The sequence below is a fragment of the Caretta caretta genome, chromosome 4 (assembly GCF_965140235.1).
Source record: "Caretta caretta isolate rCarCar2 chromosome 4, rCarCar1.hap1, whole genome shotgun sequence".
In the NCBI taxonomy this organism is placed as follows: Eukaryota; Metazoa; Chordata; order Testudines; family Cheloniidae; genus Caretta; species Caretta caretta.
In genome coordinates, this window is record NC_134209.1 from 125933089 (window position 1) to 125955413 (window position 22325).

Here is a 22325-nt window from a genome sequence, read left to right on the forward strand (position 1 = left end):
CTACTGTGTCCCACACACAAGATGCTGACCTAAATTACCATGTTGGGTTTTACTGCTAAAGAGCTTGGCTTCAGCTGTTTTGTTGAGTGCTTTTGTTAAGGCAGCCATTTACAGCTCTTCATACTAGTAAATCTTCAAAAATTTGACCTCACCTTTAGCACAGCCTAGCAATGTATACTCAGACCATTATCACCTGTTAGTTTGAATTTTGATCTTGTAGTTGTCTATAAAACTGAAATCACCATGTGCACAGCTAATACAGGGTTACAATATGCTGAATCAGCAGGAGGAGAAGTGACAATAACTACATTTAGAGGAGGTATTATTTAAAAATATTGCAGACTTTACTCAGGACCCAGATAGTCTATAGGCGTTAAGGATGCTTAGCACCTCACAGGATGATGTCCATCAGGCAAAATTCCCACCTATCTCAATGGGACACTTGTCTGAGTGAAGACGGAAGGAATTTGCCTAACGGCTAATGTGATTTTTTTTAACCGAAGTAAATTAGTAAATATGCTAAGGAATCTAAATAAAATTATCTGAGCCTTTTGAAATTTTTTATTTCTAATGGTACAAAATGTAACCAGGTTTTTGCACATGCCATTGCTGGGCTTTTGTGCTTTCTTTATTATTATTTATTTCTATTGTATTCTAAAAGCTTAAAATCTAAATATAAAACAAGAAACAACCTGTGGATACAGACAGACAGATGGAGGAGCACAAGAAAATAATATTGGTCAGATTCCATTATTCTATCCTCAGCAGGGTGAAGGCTAGGGTGTCACAGTGAGCAGAAACTGGCACCATGCGATTACTCTGCAGTATGGGATTTAATTAGCTGAAAAAATAAAACTAAAGGCTAGCTGCTGAGATGTCGCCTTACGGTTTTAATGGGAGGCAATGTTAACTTTGTTCAGTTCTTTACAGGTTTCCAAAACATCTTTTATCTGAATTATTTGCTGTGGGCCAACTTCTAGGCTCACTGAAATCTATGGGAGTTTTGGATCCTGTAAGAGATGCTATTTCTGAATGCAACATTTTGATAAGTTTGTTTCCTAGCGCCTACATCAATAATTACCTGAAAATAATGAACAGCTCTGTACAAGTCAAGATTTAATGTATTTTGGATGTGACTTTGAATTAGGAGTTGAGATTTGCTCGTATCCACATACAGGCGCTTATATACTTAAATAGGGGACCTGCATCTCACAAAACAGGAGAGCTCCAGGATCCAGGCAGATATCACTGGAAGCCAGGGCCATCTTTAGCATCTCGTAATCCCACTCACCCCTCCACCAGTCACAGCATCCAGAGACCCCTTTAAGGAGATAGATTCAACAGCATGGAAGATTCTACAGCCTGGAGGAGAAAGTGAGTATGCTAATGCTGAACAAGTTAGTATATCTTTCTCCCCTGAAGTTCCATGCAGCAAGTGGAAAGAGATGCCAGCACACCCCCAAGCTGATTCCTTCTCACATATGAATCCTAAATCCCACAGAAGGGTATCAGTGAGATTGGTAGAAAAGGAGAATGATGCTATAGAAGCAGATCACCTTCTATGATCAAGATCTGATGGATCCCTATACCCCCTGTTTGTGGAAACCGAAGTTACAATGTGAGGCCCCATAGCATTCACCACAACCAGGTTACAGGTGGGGAAGAGAGACAGGTCAGGGACAGGACCAGGGACAGATTGGGCAAATAGGACAGAAGGGGTCAATCTGAGGGGAGGGGCATGAATAAGCAGAAATGACTGTACCTATTAGAGTACAGCCCACTCCAGAGTCTGCAATGGAAGCAGGGGTGCCTCTACGCTGCATGCTTCTTTCAGTGGCAAGTAGTGTATGTACCAGTGTAGCCCCCCCGGGCATATATATAAATAGCAATGGAGATAGTGAGACACTGTTTAGGCGCGTTGAGTAAAGACATGCCTGAAGGGTGTGGGTACGTACTCAAGCACATGCAGTTTGGGTGAATGGAGAGCCATGTAGGGGGTCTCCCTGACTATGCTGCTATTTTTAGCTGGAAAAGTCTCCGACATCGGGGAAAGGCTTTGTCATTTCCCTGCTTCAGGGAAAGTTCCCAGCAGCAGGGAAAGGTTGGCAGAACCGCCCCCTTGCGCATAGAGCCACTCCCCTGCTGTAGGGAGAGACTCTGGCAGCCAGAAAGGCTCAGCCTTGCTACAGGGAAAGGCTCCAGCAGCAGGTAAGTTAGAGGTATCAGTATTACAATCTATGGCAGCAGTTCTTAAACTGTGGGTCACGACCCCAACGTGGGTTGTGAGTTTCTTTTAATGGGGTCACCAGGGCTTTTGTTAGAATCCCTGCTGCCAGGGGCGGAAGCTGAAGCCCGCGCCCCACAGCCCGGAGCAGATGCCAACACATGAGCAACTTGGCCCCTCTGTGGAATGTGGCCAAGAGCAATTGCCCTGCTTACCATCCCCTAACGTCGGCCCTGATTCTAGACTCTAGAATTCAGAGTAATACAGGACACTGGGATCGTGCAGTAATTTTTGTTGTCAGTAGTGGGTCACAGTGCAATGAAGTTTGAGAACTCTGATCTACGGAACTCATCCAAACTCCCTTCATGTGAATGGGAGTTTCCACTGAGTTCAATGGGCTTGCCCAAGTCCGAAACTGTCAGCACACAAACACATATTCCACCTGTGGACAGTGTCTATGCCATTTAATAGCATGAATTAGGTAGGGATGATCATATAACATATAAGGGGTTAACCCATAAATGACTTGTGCTGTAGTATATCAAACCTAACAATCAGAAAGGCATGTTTCACTCATGCAAGGTATATTCTGTTTCTATTATTCTCGGTTCACAAACATATGGGTCATGTTTTCAAACATCTTCCAGACCTAGCTGAATTAAAATAAAATATCATCATTATTATTATTATTGCTGTTCACTCAGCTCTAAGGTTTCCTTTCTTAATCAGTATTAGAAACTTTCATCTGATTCAAGTCAGATTTCCTGGCAGCAAACTGTGCTGATCGCAAGTGCAGCCTCTCTGAGAATCCCATTGTTGAGTTAATTGGCTTGAAATCAGTTGTATCTTGGTAAGCTGCCAGTTAAAATTACGTCTTTTGTGTTTGAGTAGATTTTTGTATCTCACATAGTTTTGAACACTTTTGAGGAGTCTTCCAGCTCTAATGCCATTAGGTAATTTTAAAATATGCATGTACTATGTGTGCAATACTTTGTGTGTTCATAATAACCATGAAATACATCCCTTAATTTCTGTAATCATTAAAGATAGTGCATAGTATTCTCACATACCAGAAATACAAAATAAAGAGTCTTGGCAATGGTTACTTGTTTGGCATTCTGTGCGTATTCTCATATCAACAAAGGAAACTGTTTCTTTGAATGGAAAGTTCTCTTTGGCTTTAGACAGGAGATAAACATCCATGCTCATACCGTTAGATTTGTCAGCAGTTTCTGACACAGATGAACATGGGGGGTTACTGATTCAGCTGAGCCCTAACAGGAATGGACAGACTGACACTTAGGTGATTCTAATACTTACTTTTAGAAAGATTCACAGAGGAATGAATGCTTTTCTGCTTCATGACCACTCTTTTGTGGAGCCCTCCAAGGATTCCCCTCCTTGTCAACATGTATATGAGACTTCTGGTTCTACTAGTCTTGTATTCTATAAATACTCAAGGGATGTCCCGTGTTACATCTTCTTCACACTGAACATCATCTTCTTCACAGCTTACTCAGTGCCCCACTGGAATCAGCAGCTGGCTGAAACTACACTGAGGCAAGTTGGAGCGAATGTTGGAAAGCAGGCGATATGCTTTGAAGAACTGACCTATACCACATCACTTTCATTCAAAGGCATCTACTCTCTGATCACAGTCTTGGGACCCCTCTGGGCTCTTCATTGCTTTTGGATAGTCAAATAGTTCTAGTAGCCAAAAATACAACCATCTTTGGTAGGTCAGGAGGCTTCACCCCTTCCACTCCACTGCAGATATGGCCATATGTGCATCACCTCAAGAATCAATGATTGGAATGCTCTATACCTGTCTGAGAATGCTATTATGGAATCCGATGGTACAAGATGCAGGACCCTGTCATTTAGCTAACACAGGGCAATGAGAAGTCATCACCCAGTGTTCCTCACTTCAGTGCCCCCCTAGTCCAATGCAAGATCCAATTTAAGGCCCTAATCTTGATCTTCAAACCATGTGGGCCCGGCTGTGCAAACTTTACACAAGCCATTGAGGAAAAGCCAAACAACATGAATAATAGTGACACAGCTCAGTTCTGAATTTACTGGCCTTGACTATTTCAGAAACCATCCCTTTATCCAGGAACTTGAGCTAGCACAACAGTTCCCTTCCACAGGAGCACCAGAGCTCATCATGCTGAGGGCGTGTCACAAGTACAAGGGACTTCTCAGCAGCTACCTAACAGTTATGGAACCCTCTTCTGCAAAATGTTTGAACACCCTCATATCTGTCCACTTTTGAAACAAATTGTGAGACCCATCTCTTCATGTTAATATTCCCACAACTTCCCAGGAGTGGGGTAACAAGGAGGGGCAGGAAGAGGATAGAGAAAAGGAAGAAGAAAATCAGTATCTGTTTACTTGGGAAAGGAAGAAAATACAGTCTTCATACTTAGGGCCCCTAGCTAAAGCCCATTGAAGTCAATGGCAAAATTCCCACCGACTTCAATGAACTTTGGTTCAGGCCTCAATTTATTTATTTATTTTGTAATTACAATTCTGTCCAGACACCACAGTGATGGGCATGATTTTCTATGTCACACACATTGCACTATGTGTAATACGACTTCCAACTAACTACAATAAAGCACCTGTTTGAGAGCCATAAATAGGGCTGGCTGACAATTATGGTTTTGCTTAAATTAATTTTTTGCAAAGTATTTGCTAGCCATGGACAATATTGATTTTTCGTTAAAAAAAATGAATACCCCAAAACCAAAAACTTCACGGTTTCTTTGCCAAACGCATTAATATTTCAATTTAGAAATGCACTCATGGTGCCATATGCCCCCACTCTCCTCCATTCTAATCTATATAGATTTTACAGCGTTCATCGGCATAATATTTGAGTGCCTTCCCATAGTGCATTAACCAGCATGAGTACACAATCTGTCACATGTGGTTTGTTCTCTCGTCCTCATCCACAAGAAGCATGTGCAATGGAGAGTCTTGTTTTGGTAGGGTTTTCTTTGGTTTTGTTTTTTTATATCCATACCTGTTTCTGTTGTTTATATTAGAGAAGGCAATGCAGTAATATAACCCAGCTGAACTACATATCTTCTATGACAGGGGTGGGCAAACTAAGGCCCGGGGGCCACATCCGGCCCTTCAGACGTTGCTCTTAACGGCTCCTGGAAGAAGAGGCATATCCCCGTTCTGGCTTCTATGTGTAGGGGCAGCCAGGGGGCGCCACACCTTTCCCCCGCTCCAAGTGCCGCCCCCACAGCTCCCATCAGCCTGGAACCAGCGCCTGTGGACGGGGCAGCATGCAGAGCTGCCTGGCCATGCCTCTGTGTAGGAGCCAGGGGGGGGGGACATGCCACTGCATCTAGGAGCTGCTTGAGGTAAGTGCCGCCTGGAGCCTGCGCCCCGACCCCTTCCTGCACTCCAACCCCCAGCCCTGATCCCCCTCCCACCCTCTGAACCCCTCAGTCCCATTCCAGAGCACCCTCCTGCACCCCCAACCCCTCATCCCCAGCCTCACCCCAGAGCCCGCACCCCCAGCTGTAGCGCCCACCCTCCCCACACCCCCCAACCCACTGCCCCAGCCCGGAGCCCCCTCCTGCACCCTGAACTCCTCATTTCTGGCCCCACCCCAGATCCTGCACTCCAGTTGGAGCCCTCCTGCCAAATTTTTGCCAAATTCATGAATGCCCACTATACAATTTCCATATCCACATGTGGCCTTTGGGCCAAAAAGTTTGCCCACCCCTGTTCTGTGCGGTACTGTGGCCATGGACTCTCATGATGAACTGCCTTTCCTCCCCAAAGAGCCCAAATTTTCTGTGGAAATTTTTTTTGTCCAACCTGCTCTGGATGCAAACAATATCTGTTTTTCCCCTGTATTGGTTTTAAAACAGCTGTGAAGATAAGGCAAAATATTTCCTAGTTAAGTACATGCAGCCAAATTCTCCTCTCACACATTGCTAGAGAAATCTATTGAGATCCCATGTCACTTGAGAGCAGAATTAATTTATTTTCCCTCCAGTGTATTCATTTCTTTTGAGAACAAAGTGATTAAAATATTTAGACACATCTTAAAACAATTCTATAAACCGTTTGATCAGGCAGAGAAGGTAGGAGAAAGTTTAAATTCAGCGGATAATCTTTTTTTTTCTTAAATTGAAAAAGATATCTGGCAAAAGAAGTTCATCTCTTTCATGCTAAGACTTGCTGCTCTTTGAAAAGCAGACATTGGGGTAGAATTGTTAAATGCAGCACAAAGGAGGTAAGAGCTGTGTGCTTACTTTTCTCTCTGTTCAAGAGAAATAATAGGTATTCACCGGTCAAAGCTCATACTACTGATTGGTGGCTGGGCCTGTGGCAGCCCTTTACAGGAAATCAGACAACATTCTCCAAAGGAGATTTCTCAGTATTGCGGATACTGAAGAAATAACACTGAAACCCATTCAGCTCTGTAAAGCATCTAGCAATGGTGCACAGAATTTGCTTCATAGGAAACAGCATCTCAGAGCTTTGCTGCCTCAGATCACACATATCTTCAGGTAAACCTACATGAATAACTCTTGCTTCTGCCTAAACTCTTTTGCTTTTGAACAAGCTTCTACTTCAAACAGGCGTTTTAAACATGGGAATGATTTATGGTACCCGGCCTGTTCCTTCCCTGACAAACTTCTCATGCTACTTGAGGCAAAAAAGATTGTACGGTATGTAAATGCTAACTGTGTGTAGTCTGCCATATGCAAGACAGCTGCAGTCAAAAACCTCCAGGCTTCAGCATTTTTAAATCATTTTCAGTCCCTTCTTCAACTGGACAATCAATATAACCACTTCCAATCAACTGAAATATTAGACCTTTTTTGTTAAGTTCTCTGCATGTGTCGATTTCATTGCTAATTTATATTTCTTTGCAAAGTGATGTGTTAAAGAGGACTGTATTGTAAAGTTAAATTGAGTTACCCCACATCAGGATTTTATTAAATCAACAAACAACTTTACTTAAAAATGTTGGTGGGAGCTCCTATCAGTTATATACTAATATATTCATCTTGGTAATATGTTGCTTCTGGCTGCATTGCTAGCAAGTGGAAGAATCAAATTAACATGTTACTAAAATAAATTGAGCAGTGTGCTAATTATGCCAGAAACAAATTAGAAACAGACTGGGTTCATTTCAGTCAGAGAAACAAGTTCTACAGCTTGTCTCTTCTGCATAAGACTTTTTTCCATTGTTATGGGAAGAAATTTCTACACCATGTGGCAATTGATAGAATATATATGTTTTTTCCACTATCTAAAAGTGATCCTTCTCCTACTACATTCTACCATCTGTGACTTGATACGGTAAAACTTTTCTATATGAGATATGAAAGGGCGACAGTGGCAGGGTCAAATACTATGCTGATTTACATTCCATGCACCTTGATTGGAGTCAAGGCCTGTGATAGATTTTCTGTGTCAGGCATATAGTATTGCTTAATACAACTTCCAATTCTTTCCATTAAAACTCTACAATAAAAAAATATATAAGCAAGGCAATGGAGCTGAATGAGTCCATATAAAATTTTACCCACTGCCTCTACGCTGTTGTCATCTCTAATTAATAGTCAGGCTACATTTAGGCATGTTATTTTAGTTGTTACTGTGGGCTCTGATGTTAAAAACAGGGTTGAAGATAGTTATTTGAAGGCAACCGAGGGACAGATTATTTAGTCTGTCCTTGGCCAGACTTCTCATTAAATTCACTGGGAGTGTGTCTGAATAAGGACTCCTTGAGGATTTGTGTGTGTACTGGAATTGCAAGAGAGTGGTTTATTTGGCAAAGAGTAAGGATGTTGGAGATTATCCATCCAATCAAATTTCAAGAGCATTAAAACAAAGATTAAAAACTAACATGCACATGGGCGGAAAATGTGCTCACCAAGTTGTACAATGAAACACCTGTGTCTGTGCTTTAAACAGAGCGGTTCAGTCCATGGAGACTGCAGGTCCAAGTGCAGTGCTCCATCTTGATCCAGGCAGCCAGACAACTGAAGGAAAATTCGAGGTGAAGCACATTATGCTTCTGGTTTGAAAATTTCTTGAGTTGCCACTCCATATTAACAAGGAAGGATAACTTGGTGGTTTGAGCATTGGCCTGCTAAACCCAGCGTTGTGAGTTCAATTCTTGAGGGGGCCATTTGGAGATTGGTCCTGCTTTGAGCAGGGGTTTGGACTAGATGACCTCCTGAGGTCCCTTCCAACCCTGATAGTCTATGATACTAGCTGCTACATTTAATGTAATTGGGTGGGCTGGTCAAAGGAAAAGGAAAATAATTGTGAACATTTTTGCAACTCCCCCCCCCCCAATTTTTTTTTAATTTGACATTTCAAAGTGTCTAGCTTTGAAAAAAAAATGATTCATTCTGCTGTGAGTTCCTGGCAATTGCTAATTGCAACTTGGCTGGTATGTCTGGACAATGCTTTAGAGATTGGCTATAGGTGTTTCTCCACCAATACACAGAATCATAGAATATTACGGTTGGAAGAGACCTCAGGAGGTCATCTAGTCCAACCCCCTGCTCAAAGCAGGACCAACACCAACTAAATCATCCCAGCCAGGGTTTTGTCAAGCCGGGCCTTAAAACCCTCTAAGGATGGAGATGCTACCACATCCCGAGGTAACCCGTTTCAGGGCTTCACCACCCTCCTAGTGAAATAGTTTTTCCTAAAATCCAACCTAGACCTCCCCCACTGCAACTTGAGACCGTTGCTTCTTGTTCTGTCATCTGCCACCACTGAGAACAGCCTAGCCTCACATAAAAGTTAGCTGTGGCCCAATTCCTGACCATTCCCTAGTGTTACGAATTACACCTGGTAGGACACGCACACAACTGTTGCGAATTATACCTTGTGAGTCACATGTGCTAACTTTTCCTTAACACTAGTGACACTTCAGTACACGTTTTCAAAACTGTTTACACAGTTTAATTTAAAGAGCCATAAGTCACTCAAGGAGCAATAAGATTTTGCTGATTATTAAGACTGTGCAGGGTCTCTCTTTCTTACTATGTGTTTATACAGCACCTAGCACAATGGGACACTTCTCTTGGTTGAGGGTCCTAATGCTACTGCAATAGTAATAATAAGAACAATGATTATTGCAGGGTTTTTTATTAAAGAAGGTTTTTCTCTATCTTATTGAAGACTTATCCTACTTTTCAGCTCCAGTTGAATGTGGTGCTCTAGTGATGTGACACCCATTCATTCCCATAGGATCAACATCTTAGGGAATGAAATTTCAGCTGGGTGACTCATTCCTAAAACAATAAGAGAAAAGAAACCAACTAGAAATTAGATTCCAGGCTTGAATCACAACAGTACAATAAAACCGTCTTTGGATTTGTCTAGTACTCAGAAAACAAGAAGGTGTGCAAGGACAAGGGCAAAAGTTGTAATAATTCTTTTTTCCTCTTGAAAAAGTTTTTTTTCCTGACAAAGCATTTTTCAGACTCTGGCTCTTTTCATTTTTATTAACATAAGCAAGCTAAACAGCTATCTAGAGATTTGTCTTACTTGTAACCTGTCCTCTTCCTTCTCTTTCTCTCTAGCAAGCAAAGGTGGGCAGGGCTAGTTGGTGCAGTGGGTTATTCCACTAGACTGAGAACCAAAATTGTAAATTTAGATCAAGTCACTCGTAAAAATAATCCAGTGGTCTCTACCTAGTTCCTAACAGATGTGTCTCCAAATTACAAGTCAAATTATTTCTTCTATCTAGTTTCAAAAGACATCAACATAGTTTCTAAGCACCTGATACGATGCTGCAAAAGGTAGGAGTCTGAGCTCAGTGGGCCTGGAATGCTATAAGTGTGGTTTATTAGAGTACGGGGGAAGTTTGCATCATGCCAGTTCTCCACTATGGGCCAATTCCTGCTTGGTTTATTCTCATGACTAAATCTTTTGACTGCAGTGGCACCATTTCTACAAATAAGTTGAGTATGCAGCCAAATCCTATCTCAGCTCTCGCTCTCATTGGAGTTCTACTGGTGTTTCCATATCTTTGTCCCTATCTCATCTATCATATCCCATACTGCCAAACACCAAGCATTCAAATTCAGGATGCTCCCTCCCCAAAAATCATGAGATTTGGGGGTCCTCTGATTTCTCCTCTGCCTTTTGAGCTTTTACAGTTCACATTTTCAAGTTTTCACATTTTCATGAGGTCTAGAAACAGAAAAGAAAGGAAATAGAGTCTCATGTAATACATGGCTCCAGAAGCTGCCGCTTTAAGAGCGCCTAATACCATCAGACGTGATAAGTCAGAGTTTGCAAAACTGCATGTCTATATGTTGTCTATACAGTATGAGTTGCTCCATCCTTGCTGTTATCCCTTTAATAGTCTCAGCATCAGATTAACAGTGAAAACAAATCTTTCACAGAAGAACTAAAGGCCTAAATTTTTATAAGTGACTAATGATTTTGGGCCCCTCGTATGTGACTTGATGGGGCCTGATTTTCAGAAAATGCTGAGTATCTGCCCTCTCAAAATCAGGCCCCTTTAAGGTGTTCAAACTGAGACACCCAAAAAACATTTTTTTATTAAATGTTGGTCTTGCTGAATTATTATTAGAGAGAAACTGACACCTCATGAGGAAATTTTGAAAAACATTTCATTCATACACAAATATGTTGGTATACTATATATTTCCTGGGTTATTTTATTCTTCATTCCGTCTTCATTATAAAAGATGTATAGGAAACCATGATCTTTCGTAATTAAAGGTTCATTTGCTCCTGGTGCACCTCCAGTGAATCACAAGCCACAGCCAACCAGTTGTGCTGTCACAAACAGATGACTGTGACTTCACGTGAGGAATAATAATAATGCTTAAATCTATCAAGAACTGTACAAACATTAATTAAATTAATCTGCACACAGCAAACAGCAGGAGTGGGTGGATTTTACAGATCAAAACTCTTGTTTCCATACAAATATCAGTGGGCTACAATTAAAATTAGGAAAAGAAAAGTATATGAACAATTTCTCTTTGAATAGAAAGCTTAGTAATTTTTATGGGGAGGTACCAGAATGTCTTCAATGTAAATTTAAAATGAAAAGGTCAAGAAATTGTACAATAAAGGCAGACAACTCAGAGATAGCACATAAATATGTACATGACTGACAAATTCCTCCTCCTACTCATTCCTGACTTTGCCCATTGACCCCATAGCAAAAACAATGCAGTACCATGCATGTGCAATGGGTCTCTAACTGTATGGAGAAGTGAGGCATGTTTCTTGGGGAAACTTAAAGGGGTTATATAGCCAAAGAATAGCAGTAGCCAATACCGCTATTCATTCAGGTACTTCTGTGGCCTTATCGTTGTCACAACCTGGGATGCAGGTTATCAGGTCTAGTGATTGGTGCAGGAGCCAGGAAGCCAGTAGGAAAGCAGGGCTGGAGTAGACAGGGCAGGACAGGAGCAAGGCTGAGAACAAGGCAGGCACTGGGAAAAATGCACCTGTGGGCATGTATATTGAGCAGCCAGACATCAGTTGGGTTAAGAGAAGGCTTGCTAATTTCCTAGGTGTGCTCCTCAGCTGGCTGGAGGTTGTGCAAGCACAGCTGTAAATCCTCATTCCTGATAATCCTAATCCAAAAATTAAACTTTGGCCCATTTTATATAGTGTGTGGAAGTCCATGATAGAAAACAAGAGTGCTTTGAGGAGGGAAAGGGAGGAGAATGGGGATGCTTTGTAACAGGAAGAGGAATGTCATTCCAGGCATTAGGAGAAAGTTATGTTCATAGCATAAACACAGAGAAGTAAGATAAAAACGAATACTCTTGATGGAAGGTTGCAGCATAACAGTATTGCTTAGAATTCAGAATGATAACACCCAAGAACCCCCAAAACAGAGACACACACAGCAGGCTGCTCCCTAACGCAGAAAGGCACAACTCACCTCACCTTCCCATAGGCTGACTTTTTCCCAGAATGACTCTGGTTGTATACTTCCTTCCAAAGGCACCCAGCATGCCAGCAGGATTAGGAAACCACCCACTCTTACAGTGATCGCTTGCAATTTCAACAGTGTCTTCAATACACCACAGAGAAAAGAGTGAAAAAAAAAAACATGAAGGAGACAATGAGAGGAGGAAAGACATGGAATGATTAGAGATGAGAACTGGCAGGGGTAGGGCTCCTCAGAGCTTTAAAGATATTCTATGGAAAGAGACAGTGAGCTAGAGGAGCCTGTTGACATGCTCAGAGTTCACTTGATTGAAGAGGAGTTTAATTTAATTCAGGTGTGTGAGAGATAACTGTGGTGTGACCCAGATTTTTGGCAGTGGGAACAGAGCAGTAGAATGAGTTTTAGAATGTTATGGAGGAGAAGCAACAATTTGACAAGAGCCCTGAAGAGAGAAGAAAATGGAGAGGTTGTGGATAAGACCAGGTTGTGAATCTGAGAGAGGGTGAAATGGAAAGTTTAGAAGTTCATTGTTTGGCTGTGTTTAGATTAAGGGATGGTGAGGCATCCATGAGAAATACCAGTGAGCCAGGAAGAGATTAGTGGGATGCAAAGCTACACTGATAGTCATCAGCATAAAGGAGATTGCAATTTAAAAGCTGACTGATAACTTCCAACTGGTTTTTAGCATCAGCAAGTTTAAGAGCCAAATCAGCAAGTATTTGGAGCCAAATGAAAACAAAAAAACCCAAAAAGAGCCTCCCCTGTATGAATGAGCAACTTCACAGACACATACACCTGCACATGTTGTTTGGCAGCACTTACTTCTGTACAGTTTTGAAAGATACTCATGAAGTTCAAACACAGTTGATAAGATTTACACTTCTTCCCCCGCTTACCAAAAATCCATGTGGAATTGTACATGTGATCCCCATCACCTGTGCACACAGATGGTAATGCTAGCAGTGTGTGTGCATGGGTGCTAAACTGCAAAAGTACAGATGGAGAACTTATTAAGGCCACCTTTGAAAACATGGCCCTTAATGTCCACCTGCTGCTCCCTGCAGTAATGATCAAAGCATCCCAGAAACAGATGCTCCCTGAAAAACAAAACAATCCCTTCTGCTTTAAAAATAGATGACATTTTGAATTAAGAACCTGTCTAGTTAAATGAAAAGCTTTATTCTAACATTATGTAGGGCCCATTGCTGCAGCCCTTGCTTACACTAAACTCCCACTGATTTCAAGGGGAGTTCTGCTTACAAGAGAGCTGTAGGATTGGTCCCTTGATCAAGTTAAAACAACATTCAATGGTAATATGTCAACTAGCTTGTTATTTTTAAAGACCTAGATAAATAATTTCCTCATGTTCACACCAGACTTTCTCTTCACAGACTGACCAGAAGATTTTGTATTAAACGGGTGCCTAGAATCATGAATAGAGAGTAAGTACTGTAATGTGACATTTATCATCCTGTCATTGTCATTGCATTCATTAGTAATTTCATGGTACTGACTGCGTCACAGTAGAGGTAAGGAGACATGGGATCTCCCTACAAGAGTTTACAATTAAATGTCCCCTTCCTGCAAGCCCTTAAGCATGTGAGTAAGGGTACGTCTACACTGGCAAGTTTCTGCGCCACAAGTTACACCACTTTTATAAAAGCACTGGAATTAAACTGCTGTTGCGTGTCCACACTGTGCTCCTTGTGACGCTGGAGCGCATCTACATTAGCAGCTCTTGCAACGGCAAAGACAGCCGTGCATTGTGGTAGCTATCCCACTGTGCTACTGGGTGCAGGGTGCTTTGGGAAGGGTTTGCAATGCCTCATGGGGCAGGCAAAGCGTCACATGATGCAGGTTTTCTAATCCCATTGTTCCATGGGCATCCTACTACATTGCCAGCTGCTTTTCAACTGAAGTGATGGGGCGGGGCAGCGTGTGTGATAGGGAGAGTGTGTGTGTATGGAAGGGGGGGAGAGAGACAGTGTGCTTTGGGGGATGGAGAGTGGGTCAGCATGCTGTCTTGTAAGTTCAGACAGCGGCAGGAAGCAACCAGTCCTGAGGCAGGGGGCGGGGGAAACCCGGCCATCAGTCCCCGCCTTGGCTCTCTCTCTCAAATACCTCTCTCTCTCACGGACACCTGCCTCTTGTTACGAATTATACCTAACTGGTCACGCACATAAACCGCTGCGAATTATACCTCACAGGTCGCACACACAGGAACTGATACGAATTATGCCCAATAGGTCACGCACAGTTCGAGTCTAGGCTGAGGCACACGAACAAAGTCCACAACTGCAGAGTTCCCAAAGATACTAAGTTTATTACGCTCGAGTGTGGTGCCCCCCTGCTAATCAGGAGGGGACCCCGAATGCAGGTTGTACAGAGATTATATACCTTTTAGCAAAGCATGTTGCCCTCGTGCATCGGAAACCTTAGCCAATAGACAAACCCTTCCCTTAACCACCACCTATCCCTGCTAAGTGCATCCCCTGTGCTAAACCATTACTTCAACTACACAACATGGTCCTAAAGCAATGCACCAGTAGCCTTTCTTATCAGGATGGAAGGCTCACATCAAGGTCAGGAGGCAGGAAGTAAGGAACAGACAAAAAACAGAAACCAGGAGTCGAGACAGGCTGGAAACAAGGGGGAGGGGGATTCACAGGAATGCAGGATCTAAGGAACACTCCTGGTGCATGATTGTTTGCTTTTAGACAATGGTGGGCCCCAAACCAAAATGGAGTCACATATGCACATATGCTAACTTTTCCCTAACATTCTGTGTTCAACAGCACGAGCTTCCACATTAATGGTTTGCTTTGTGTCCCGGAGCAGATCAGCACAGCACACAACACCTGTCAGAAACGGTGCTTTGAAAGGGGTGCATGTCTCCAGGGAAGTCAAGTTCAAAACAATGAGCAGAGTGGTCACTTGAGGCATTATGGGACAGCTTCAGAGGCCAATTACAGTGCAGAAAGCAATCAAGTGTCTACACTGGCAATAGAGCACTGGAGCCTCTGTGCAAATAGCCTTACGACTCTCGTCGAGGTGTTTTTTTCTGCAGCATTGTAAATGAAGAGTTTCTGTGCACAAAGTGGGTTGGCAGTTTGTATATGTCTGCAGTTTGAGCGCAAAAAGCTGCTTTAGTGCACAGAAACTTGCCAGTGTAGACAAGCCCTCAGTCTCCTCAGTAGAACATGGTTTACAGGCCTAGACCCTAATGACACAACAAAACAGAAGGGTACAGTTGAGCGAAGAGAGAGGCTGGGCCTACACCAGTAAGATTATATAAAAGGAAAAGGAGTACTTGTGGCACCTTAGAGACTAACCAATTTATTTGAGCATGAGCTTTCGTGAGCTACAGCTCACTTCATCAGATGTGAGTTGTGAGATGTGAGATGTGAGACATCTGATGAAGTGAGCTGTAGCTCACGAAAGCTCATGCTCAAATAAATTGGTTAGTCTCTAAGGTGCCACAAGTACTCCTTTTCTTTTTGCGAATACAGACTAACACGGCTGTTCCTCTGAAACCTAAGATTATATAGTTATTCAGCAGAGACACATGTGCATCGTGGTGAAGCAAGGATATTTTTTACATAAATAAATATCTTTGACTCACTTTTTGTGGGAATCGTAATAGAAGGCAATGGCTCCGTGGACTAGCTGAGGAAGAGTGTTCCACGCCCAAGGGATGAAGTGGAAAAAAGCTTAAGTATTTGCAGGACCAGCCCTTAAGAGAGGAGCTTGCTTTTCTGCCCACTGCTGTTCTCACCCTACCGCTTGGACATGTGGAGGGAGAAGCGCCACCCTCATATGATTCTGGAGATGGAGGCCACTGTGGACCTAGAGCCAGTTAAGTGGGAAACGGGTGGGGAGGACCCAGCCTGGACTGCTCTTGCAGTCACTGCTACTTTCTCTCTGCCTCCTGGGGGATCTGGAGGAAAACAGAAGTATATATTCTCCAATCCATTCTTCCTGCCCCCGCAATCTCTCATCCCAATGTTTGTGTTGTCTTTATTCCATCTGTGTAGTGATAATAAGGTGATTGTACATCAGCATCACTACCCTGTAGCCAAAGCTTGTGAGATTATTAATAGTTTTATTTTTGCTGTGAGGTTTATTCCCCCCACCAACAAAGAACTTTTTAAATAGTAAAATCTCCTGTAATTGAGTAGCATCCGGGATAGTCCTACATTCCCAGTTTTCCCCAAACTGTCATTCACTTCAGCGGGAGGCACTTTGTAAACAAGAAATGCTGGATTTATCCCTATAGGAATACTTCTCTTTACAATCACCCCAGGTTTTATTTACTGTGTGGGCTTCTATTGGGCTCTAAAGTCCAAAATAAATTTTGCCATTTGCTTTCTAAAACATTACATAAAATGCATGAAATGATAATTGTACTAAAGTATACAGAACACAATATTTTTCTCATTGTAAATTAATGACGTGATCTAGTTTCAATTGATACTGATGACAAAACTTCCACTGCCTCAGAAAAAGGGGTTGTTGTATAGTTCCTTCTTTTTATCCAGCAGACTTCCTGGTCTCGTTGTGCCATTCTGTGATGTTGCATTGTTGACTTTATGTAATTCTTGTCAGGCACTCAGGTACCATGGTGATGAGCATGATACAAAGAGGAAGACAGCTATAATCTGAACACTTGAAACAAGTAATATGTTAGATAAAAGCAATTGAAATTTGAAGTTTATAATTAGGGGATGTTTTTGTTTAGGGAAAAGCAGGTTTTGGTCTGAATCTTTGTTAGTAGACGTATTTATTTGTATTATGATAGCATGTAAAGGCCCTAACCGAGGTCAGGGTGCCATTGTGCTAGGCACTGTGCACATACATAGCAGGATACAGTCTCTCCTGAAAAGCTTACAATCTAAATAGACAAGATAGACAAAGAGTAGGAGGGAAAACAGAGACATAAGTGATTTGCCCAAGGCCATAGAGCAAATCAGTGGCAGAGCCAGAAGTAGAAACCAAGTCTCCTGAGTGCTAATCCACTGATCTGCACTGCCTCTTGTGTTCATGTTTCATTTGGGAAAGGTGAAGGTTAAATATGCTTAGAGAATTGTTTTCACTCTGCATTAGGGGCATCAATAACACACACTGGTGCACAGCTCTAAAAATATAACAAACTGAAGCCAGCTGTAACCTCAATTTAGCACCAACTAACTTAAAAAAAATCTTGATCACATGTCTCTCCTTCTCAGCTGAGATCCCTGGGCCCTGGTTTTCAGCAGTCCTGAGTACACTTTTCTCATCAATGGAGGTGGCGCAATTAGCACACCCAAATTAGCAGAGAATCTGGAAATATAAGTTATGATGTGTGAGTACAAATAGCTTTTCATTATCAATATCTGGCGGAAGGGTATATTAGGAGTTACTCCTAATTTAACAGTGTCCCTTGAAGAGAATGTCTAAGCCTAAAAGAGTCAAAGGCAAGGACTAACTTTTCGCCTTCTAAAAGGTATTTAGCCTCTTTTCTGCCATACCCAATCATGGACTGAACAGAGACACTGGATTTATGGCTTATTATAACAATCTGTAACCAAATAACCCCCTTTTTTTGTCTTATGTCTGCAGAGGTGTTAACTGACCACTCTACCTTGAATGATCCCTTACAATATGTGCTAACAACTTATGCTAAACAATCTGTTCTATCTTGCATTTTGCTGTGACACTTCTAGTTCCTTACCCAGATGTGAAGAAGAGCTAAGTGTGACTCAAAAGCTTGTCTCTCTGGCCAACAGAAGTTGGTCCAATAAAAGATATTACCACACCCACATTGTCTCTCTAATACCCAAGTGTAGATCTCTTCACTTGCAACCACAGACAGTAATGCAGCTGGGAGCCAACTCTCTTGCCTCTGCTATTTTTGTTTATTCATTTCATAGAATCATAGAAGATTAGGGTTGGAAGAGACCTCAGGAAGTCATCTAGTCCAACCCCCTGCTCAAAGCAGAACCAACACCAATTAAATCATCCCAGCCAAGGCTTTGTCAAGCCAGGCTTTAAAAACCTCTAAGGATGGAGATTCCACCACTTCCCTAGGTAACCCATTCCTGTGCTTCACCACCTAATATCCAACCTAGACTCCCATGCTACAACTTGAGACCATTGCTCCTTGTTCTGTCATCTGCCACCACTGAGAACAGCCTAGCTCCATCCTCTTTGGAACTCCCCTTCAGGTAGTTGAAGGCTGCTATCAAATCCCCTCTCACTCTTCTCTTCTGTAGACTAAATAAGCCCAGTTCCTTCAGCCTCTCCTCATAAGTCATGTGCCTCAGCCCCCTAATCATTTTCATTGTCCTCCGCTGGACTCTTTCCAGTTTTTCCAGATGCTTTCTGAAGTGAGGGGGGGACCCAAAACTGGACACAATAGCCCAGATGTGGCCTCACCAGTGTCGAATAGAGAGGAATAATCACTTCCCTTGATCTGCTGGCAATACTCCTACTAATACAGTCCAATATGCCGTTAGCCTTCTTGGCAACAAGGGCACACTGCTGACTCATATCCAGCTTCTCAACCACTGTAATCCCTGGGTCCTTTTCTGCAGAACTGCTGCTTAGCCAGTCGGTCCCCAGCCTGTAGCAGTGCATGAAAGTCTTCTGTCCTAAATGCAGAGCTCTGCACTTGTCCTTGTTGTCCATTTATTCAAGTAGAGAGGACAAAGATGCAAGAAATCCATTATAGTATTCTCTAGCCCTGTCAAAAGATGTCTGGAGAAATCCTGGCCCCTCTGAAATCGATGGGAGTCTTGCCAATGACTGCAATAGGGCCATGATTTCATTGCCATCCTTTTGGTTTTCATGCTACTTTTTAGAAGTTCATTATTTTCAGTGGCACAAGGGTGGTTTTATTTTGTGTTTGTTCTTCTTGCATCTTCCCAAAGACCAGCCAGTTCCCTAACAAGCTGACCCATCATTATTTCTACTGTAGAGAGAGCCATCTATCCTCTGATTCAGTCGCAATGATTAGTGGCTATGGACTGCGGCATCCAAGCTTCCCCTCACGCTGCCTCACTCATATCGACATTGCATCTTTAAGCCTCCAGTTTATGATGGTTTCACTTGCTACCAAGTGCCACGAAGTCACTGACCATTCAGTGCCCTTAATGATCCCTTACCTGTTTTCTGTGCTCACTGTTAGCTCAATTTACTTTATTTGCAGGTTAAAGATACCTCATGCTGCATCAGGATTCAGCAGCACACAAGGAGAAAGTACCCAGCACTGTAGTTTTAAATATTCACTTGTCAGTTTGGTAAAATATAACAGAATGCCCCAAATGCTAAAAGGAATGCATTTGTTTTTACCTCAGTATGATGGGGGTTATGGATATACCTGCCATTAGGGAATGGGGCTCATTAATTCCTGAATACTGAACTGAAGAAGTCCCCCAAGACAGAAAATAACTGGCTTCCCACTTTTCATAAAATCAAACACTCTCCCAATGTATCTTTTCCCCTCACTTTGCTTCCTTCTCCCACTTTTCCCATCATCCCTCTGTTCATACTGCCCCTAAGGCCAGGGACTTCCCTTCTCCCCTCATGCATCCATGTGTTGGGAGCATTACAGACACCTAGACATGCCTACACACTGTTGCTGTTCTAGAAAGGAAAGTTACTGCTACTACAAGCCCATAAATGTTATTTTAAAGCTTTTGAATGTTTTCCTGTATATTCTATGGGTATATTGTTTGTGTGTAGGGCCTAACTCTTTGACACAGAGGCTGCTTCAGACCACTCTGGCAGTGTAAAGAGGTCTTGAAGGGGTGCAAATGTAACATACATTCACTATGAGGCACTTTTACACTACCAGAGTGGGCTGTGTGGGGAGTGGGAGGGGGGGAGGAGGGGAGGGTGGACAGAGATTCACACACTGAACTTGGTTCATAGACTTTGGTAGCAGCAATCAAGCATCGGCTAGTTTGCTTGAAGATTTGAGTTAAACTTCAAGGGAAGCACCCCATAGCCAGCTCCTCCTGCCAGGAAACACCAAACTCGCACTTACTGAATTAATGGCTTCCTGGTTGTCCTGGTATTAATTGGGGATGTGAAGGAAGCCAAATAATTCAGGGCTGGGTTGTCTCTGTTAATTGTTTGTGCAGCCCATTGGTGGGTGTGTTACTGTGATTCACACAGAGGCAGTGAGTCTGTTACAGCCCCAGTTAGGGAGTCCTGGTTTTAGTTCAAGCTATAGCACCTGATGCTTGTCGCTCTAGAGCAGAACTGAGAAAATAGTGGCGCTTTCTGTTCAGGGGCCACACAGAAATATAAAATTAAAAATAGTCCTGTTCGATTGGAACCGAAACACATTTATTTTTTGCATATTTTTGTCAAATTCAAAAATGGAAAAAAAGATTGTTATAAATTAACCAAAATGTTTCAGGTTAGCCTGAAGTGAATTTTTTCCTCACAGGTTTTTCATTTCAATTCAGCTGTTTTGCAGGGTTTTGGCCATTGTGTGTTTAAACAGAATAAAGGCCAAATTTAATATCAAAATACCATTTAGAATTGAAAAGTTGAAACAAAGTGTTTCTAAATGAAACAGTCAAAATGAAGCCTTTTGAAATTTCTTTTACCCAACTGAAACAATTTGTCAGATATGACCCGAATTTGGCAAATACGTTGGACCCTGAAAAAAAAAGCATTTTTCAGGAAAAAAATTGTAAAAATAATACAAAAGTCACCCAACTCTGCTCTGGGATTCTCTGATCCAAATCACAGTATGCCACTCATTCCATTGGTTCCTCACACAATGGGACTGGTGCCTCTGAATGCCACCACAGTACAAATAATAACCGCCAGAAGAAAGAAGGTTTTCTGTGGAAAAGCTCAGCTTGTATTTCACCAAACTTTTGTAAGCCGGGGCTAAAGTTCACAAAACCACTGAATTTCTTGACCAAAGATTCCATGGAAATAGATTTGATGTTCAGTGCAAATATTTTGTAGATCTCTCAAGTTAGCTTCAATTTAACTTGGGTGAATTACCATTGCTACAACATTTGCATTGTGTAATTTTTATTTAATAGTGTAAACTTGCAAGCTTTTATTTTATTTTTTGCTTTGGCACTTTAAAACTAAAATGCACCAAGGAGATACAGCAAAATTCACATCAGATGCCCCACATAGATTTTGTGTGTATGTGTGTGCACGCACACAAACACTAAGGTAATAAACTAACAGAAACATGTATGCCAGGAGGTATCTCTGAATTTTCATTGAATTCTGGAGTATATGAGAAAAAATTATTAATAACAGGCATTTACTGGTCAACTCTGTCTGAAGAGTGATCCTCTTTACTGTTGATATTTTTTGTGGGGAAAAGAGATGTTGCCAGTTCTCATGGTATAATCCTAGCTTAATCAAAAGGATACACAATATTTATTTTCTGAGCTGTCTCAAAAATAAAATACTTACTCTAGACAATAAGATCTGCTCAGATTACTGTACCTAAGGGCACAGGGAGAGGAAAATGTGATGTCAGGAAGTTGTGAAAAGCTGTCAAGACCTGTGCTAAGGTATAGGTAGACTTGGCAGAATTCTTTTTTTCTTTCTTTAAATAGTCTCTGTGAATAATATTGAAGTTTAATTTTAAGATTTTTGTTTGTTTCTATCAATTTAAATTTTCACAGTTGTGCAAAATTGTGGGGTTTAAGCATTTTTCTATCTTTATTGATTTTAAATTTTCATAGTTGGATGAAATTATAGGGATGTCAGACAATTATTTAGTGACAGCAGACATTGAGATTCAAAAAGTTAAAGCTTTGGAACCATTAAAGACAAATTGTCAACATCACATATCAAAATGTACAAAGTAAATATCTTTAAATCAAACTCTAATAAGTTCTCAAGAAGCATTTTTCTTACTTTGCCTATCGATTATTTCGATTATCATTGATGGGAAGATTTTTTTGACTGTTTCTGCTTGTACTGTGAAATCAACATTTACCAACATTTATTAATTTAAATCCAATCCTTCCAAGACTAGTTATGGGGTGTATAAGCAGCTATTGGTCTGTGTGTATCTGATAAAATCTCAGTTCTAATTAACTAGCAATGTCTGAGGTTGACAGTTCTCTGTCTGATCCTACACTTTGTATTTTTCTAATTTTGCATTTCAGTAAAAATTCCCATTTC

General features: G+C 41.8%; 1 protein-coding gene across 1 annotated transcript in view; it reads left to right on the forward strand.

Moving 5' to 3' along the window:
* Nucleotides 1-6655: 6655 nt before the first annotated feature.
* Nucleotides 6656-22325, forward strand: part of CLNK (cytokine dependent hematopoietic cell linker) — a 101247-nt gene continuing 85577 nt past the window's right edge. The window contains exons 1-2 of the mRNA XM_048848564.2: nucleotides 6656-6762; nucleotides 13562-13612. Of these exons, the coding sequence (XP_048704521.2) occupies nucleotides 13602-13612 (11 nt within the window). The 5' untranslated portion in view covers nucleotides 6656-6762; nucleotides 13562-13601. The remainder of the gene's footprint in view (nucleotides 6763-13561; nucleotides 13613-22325) is intronic.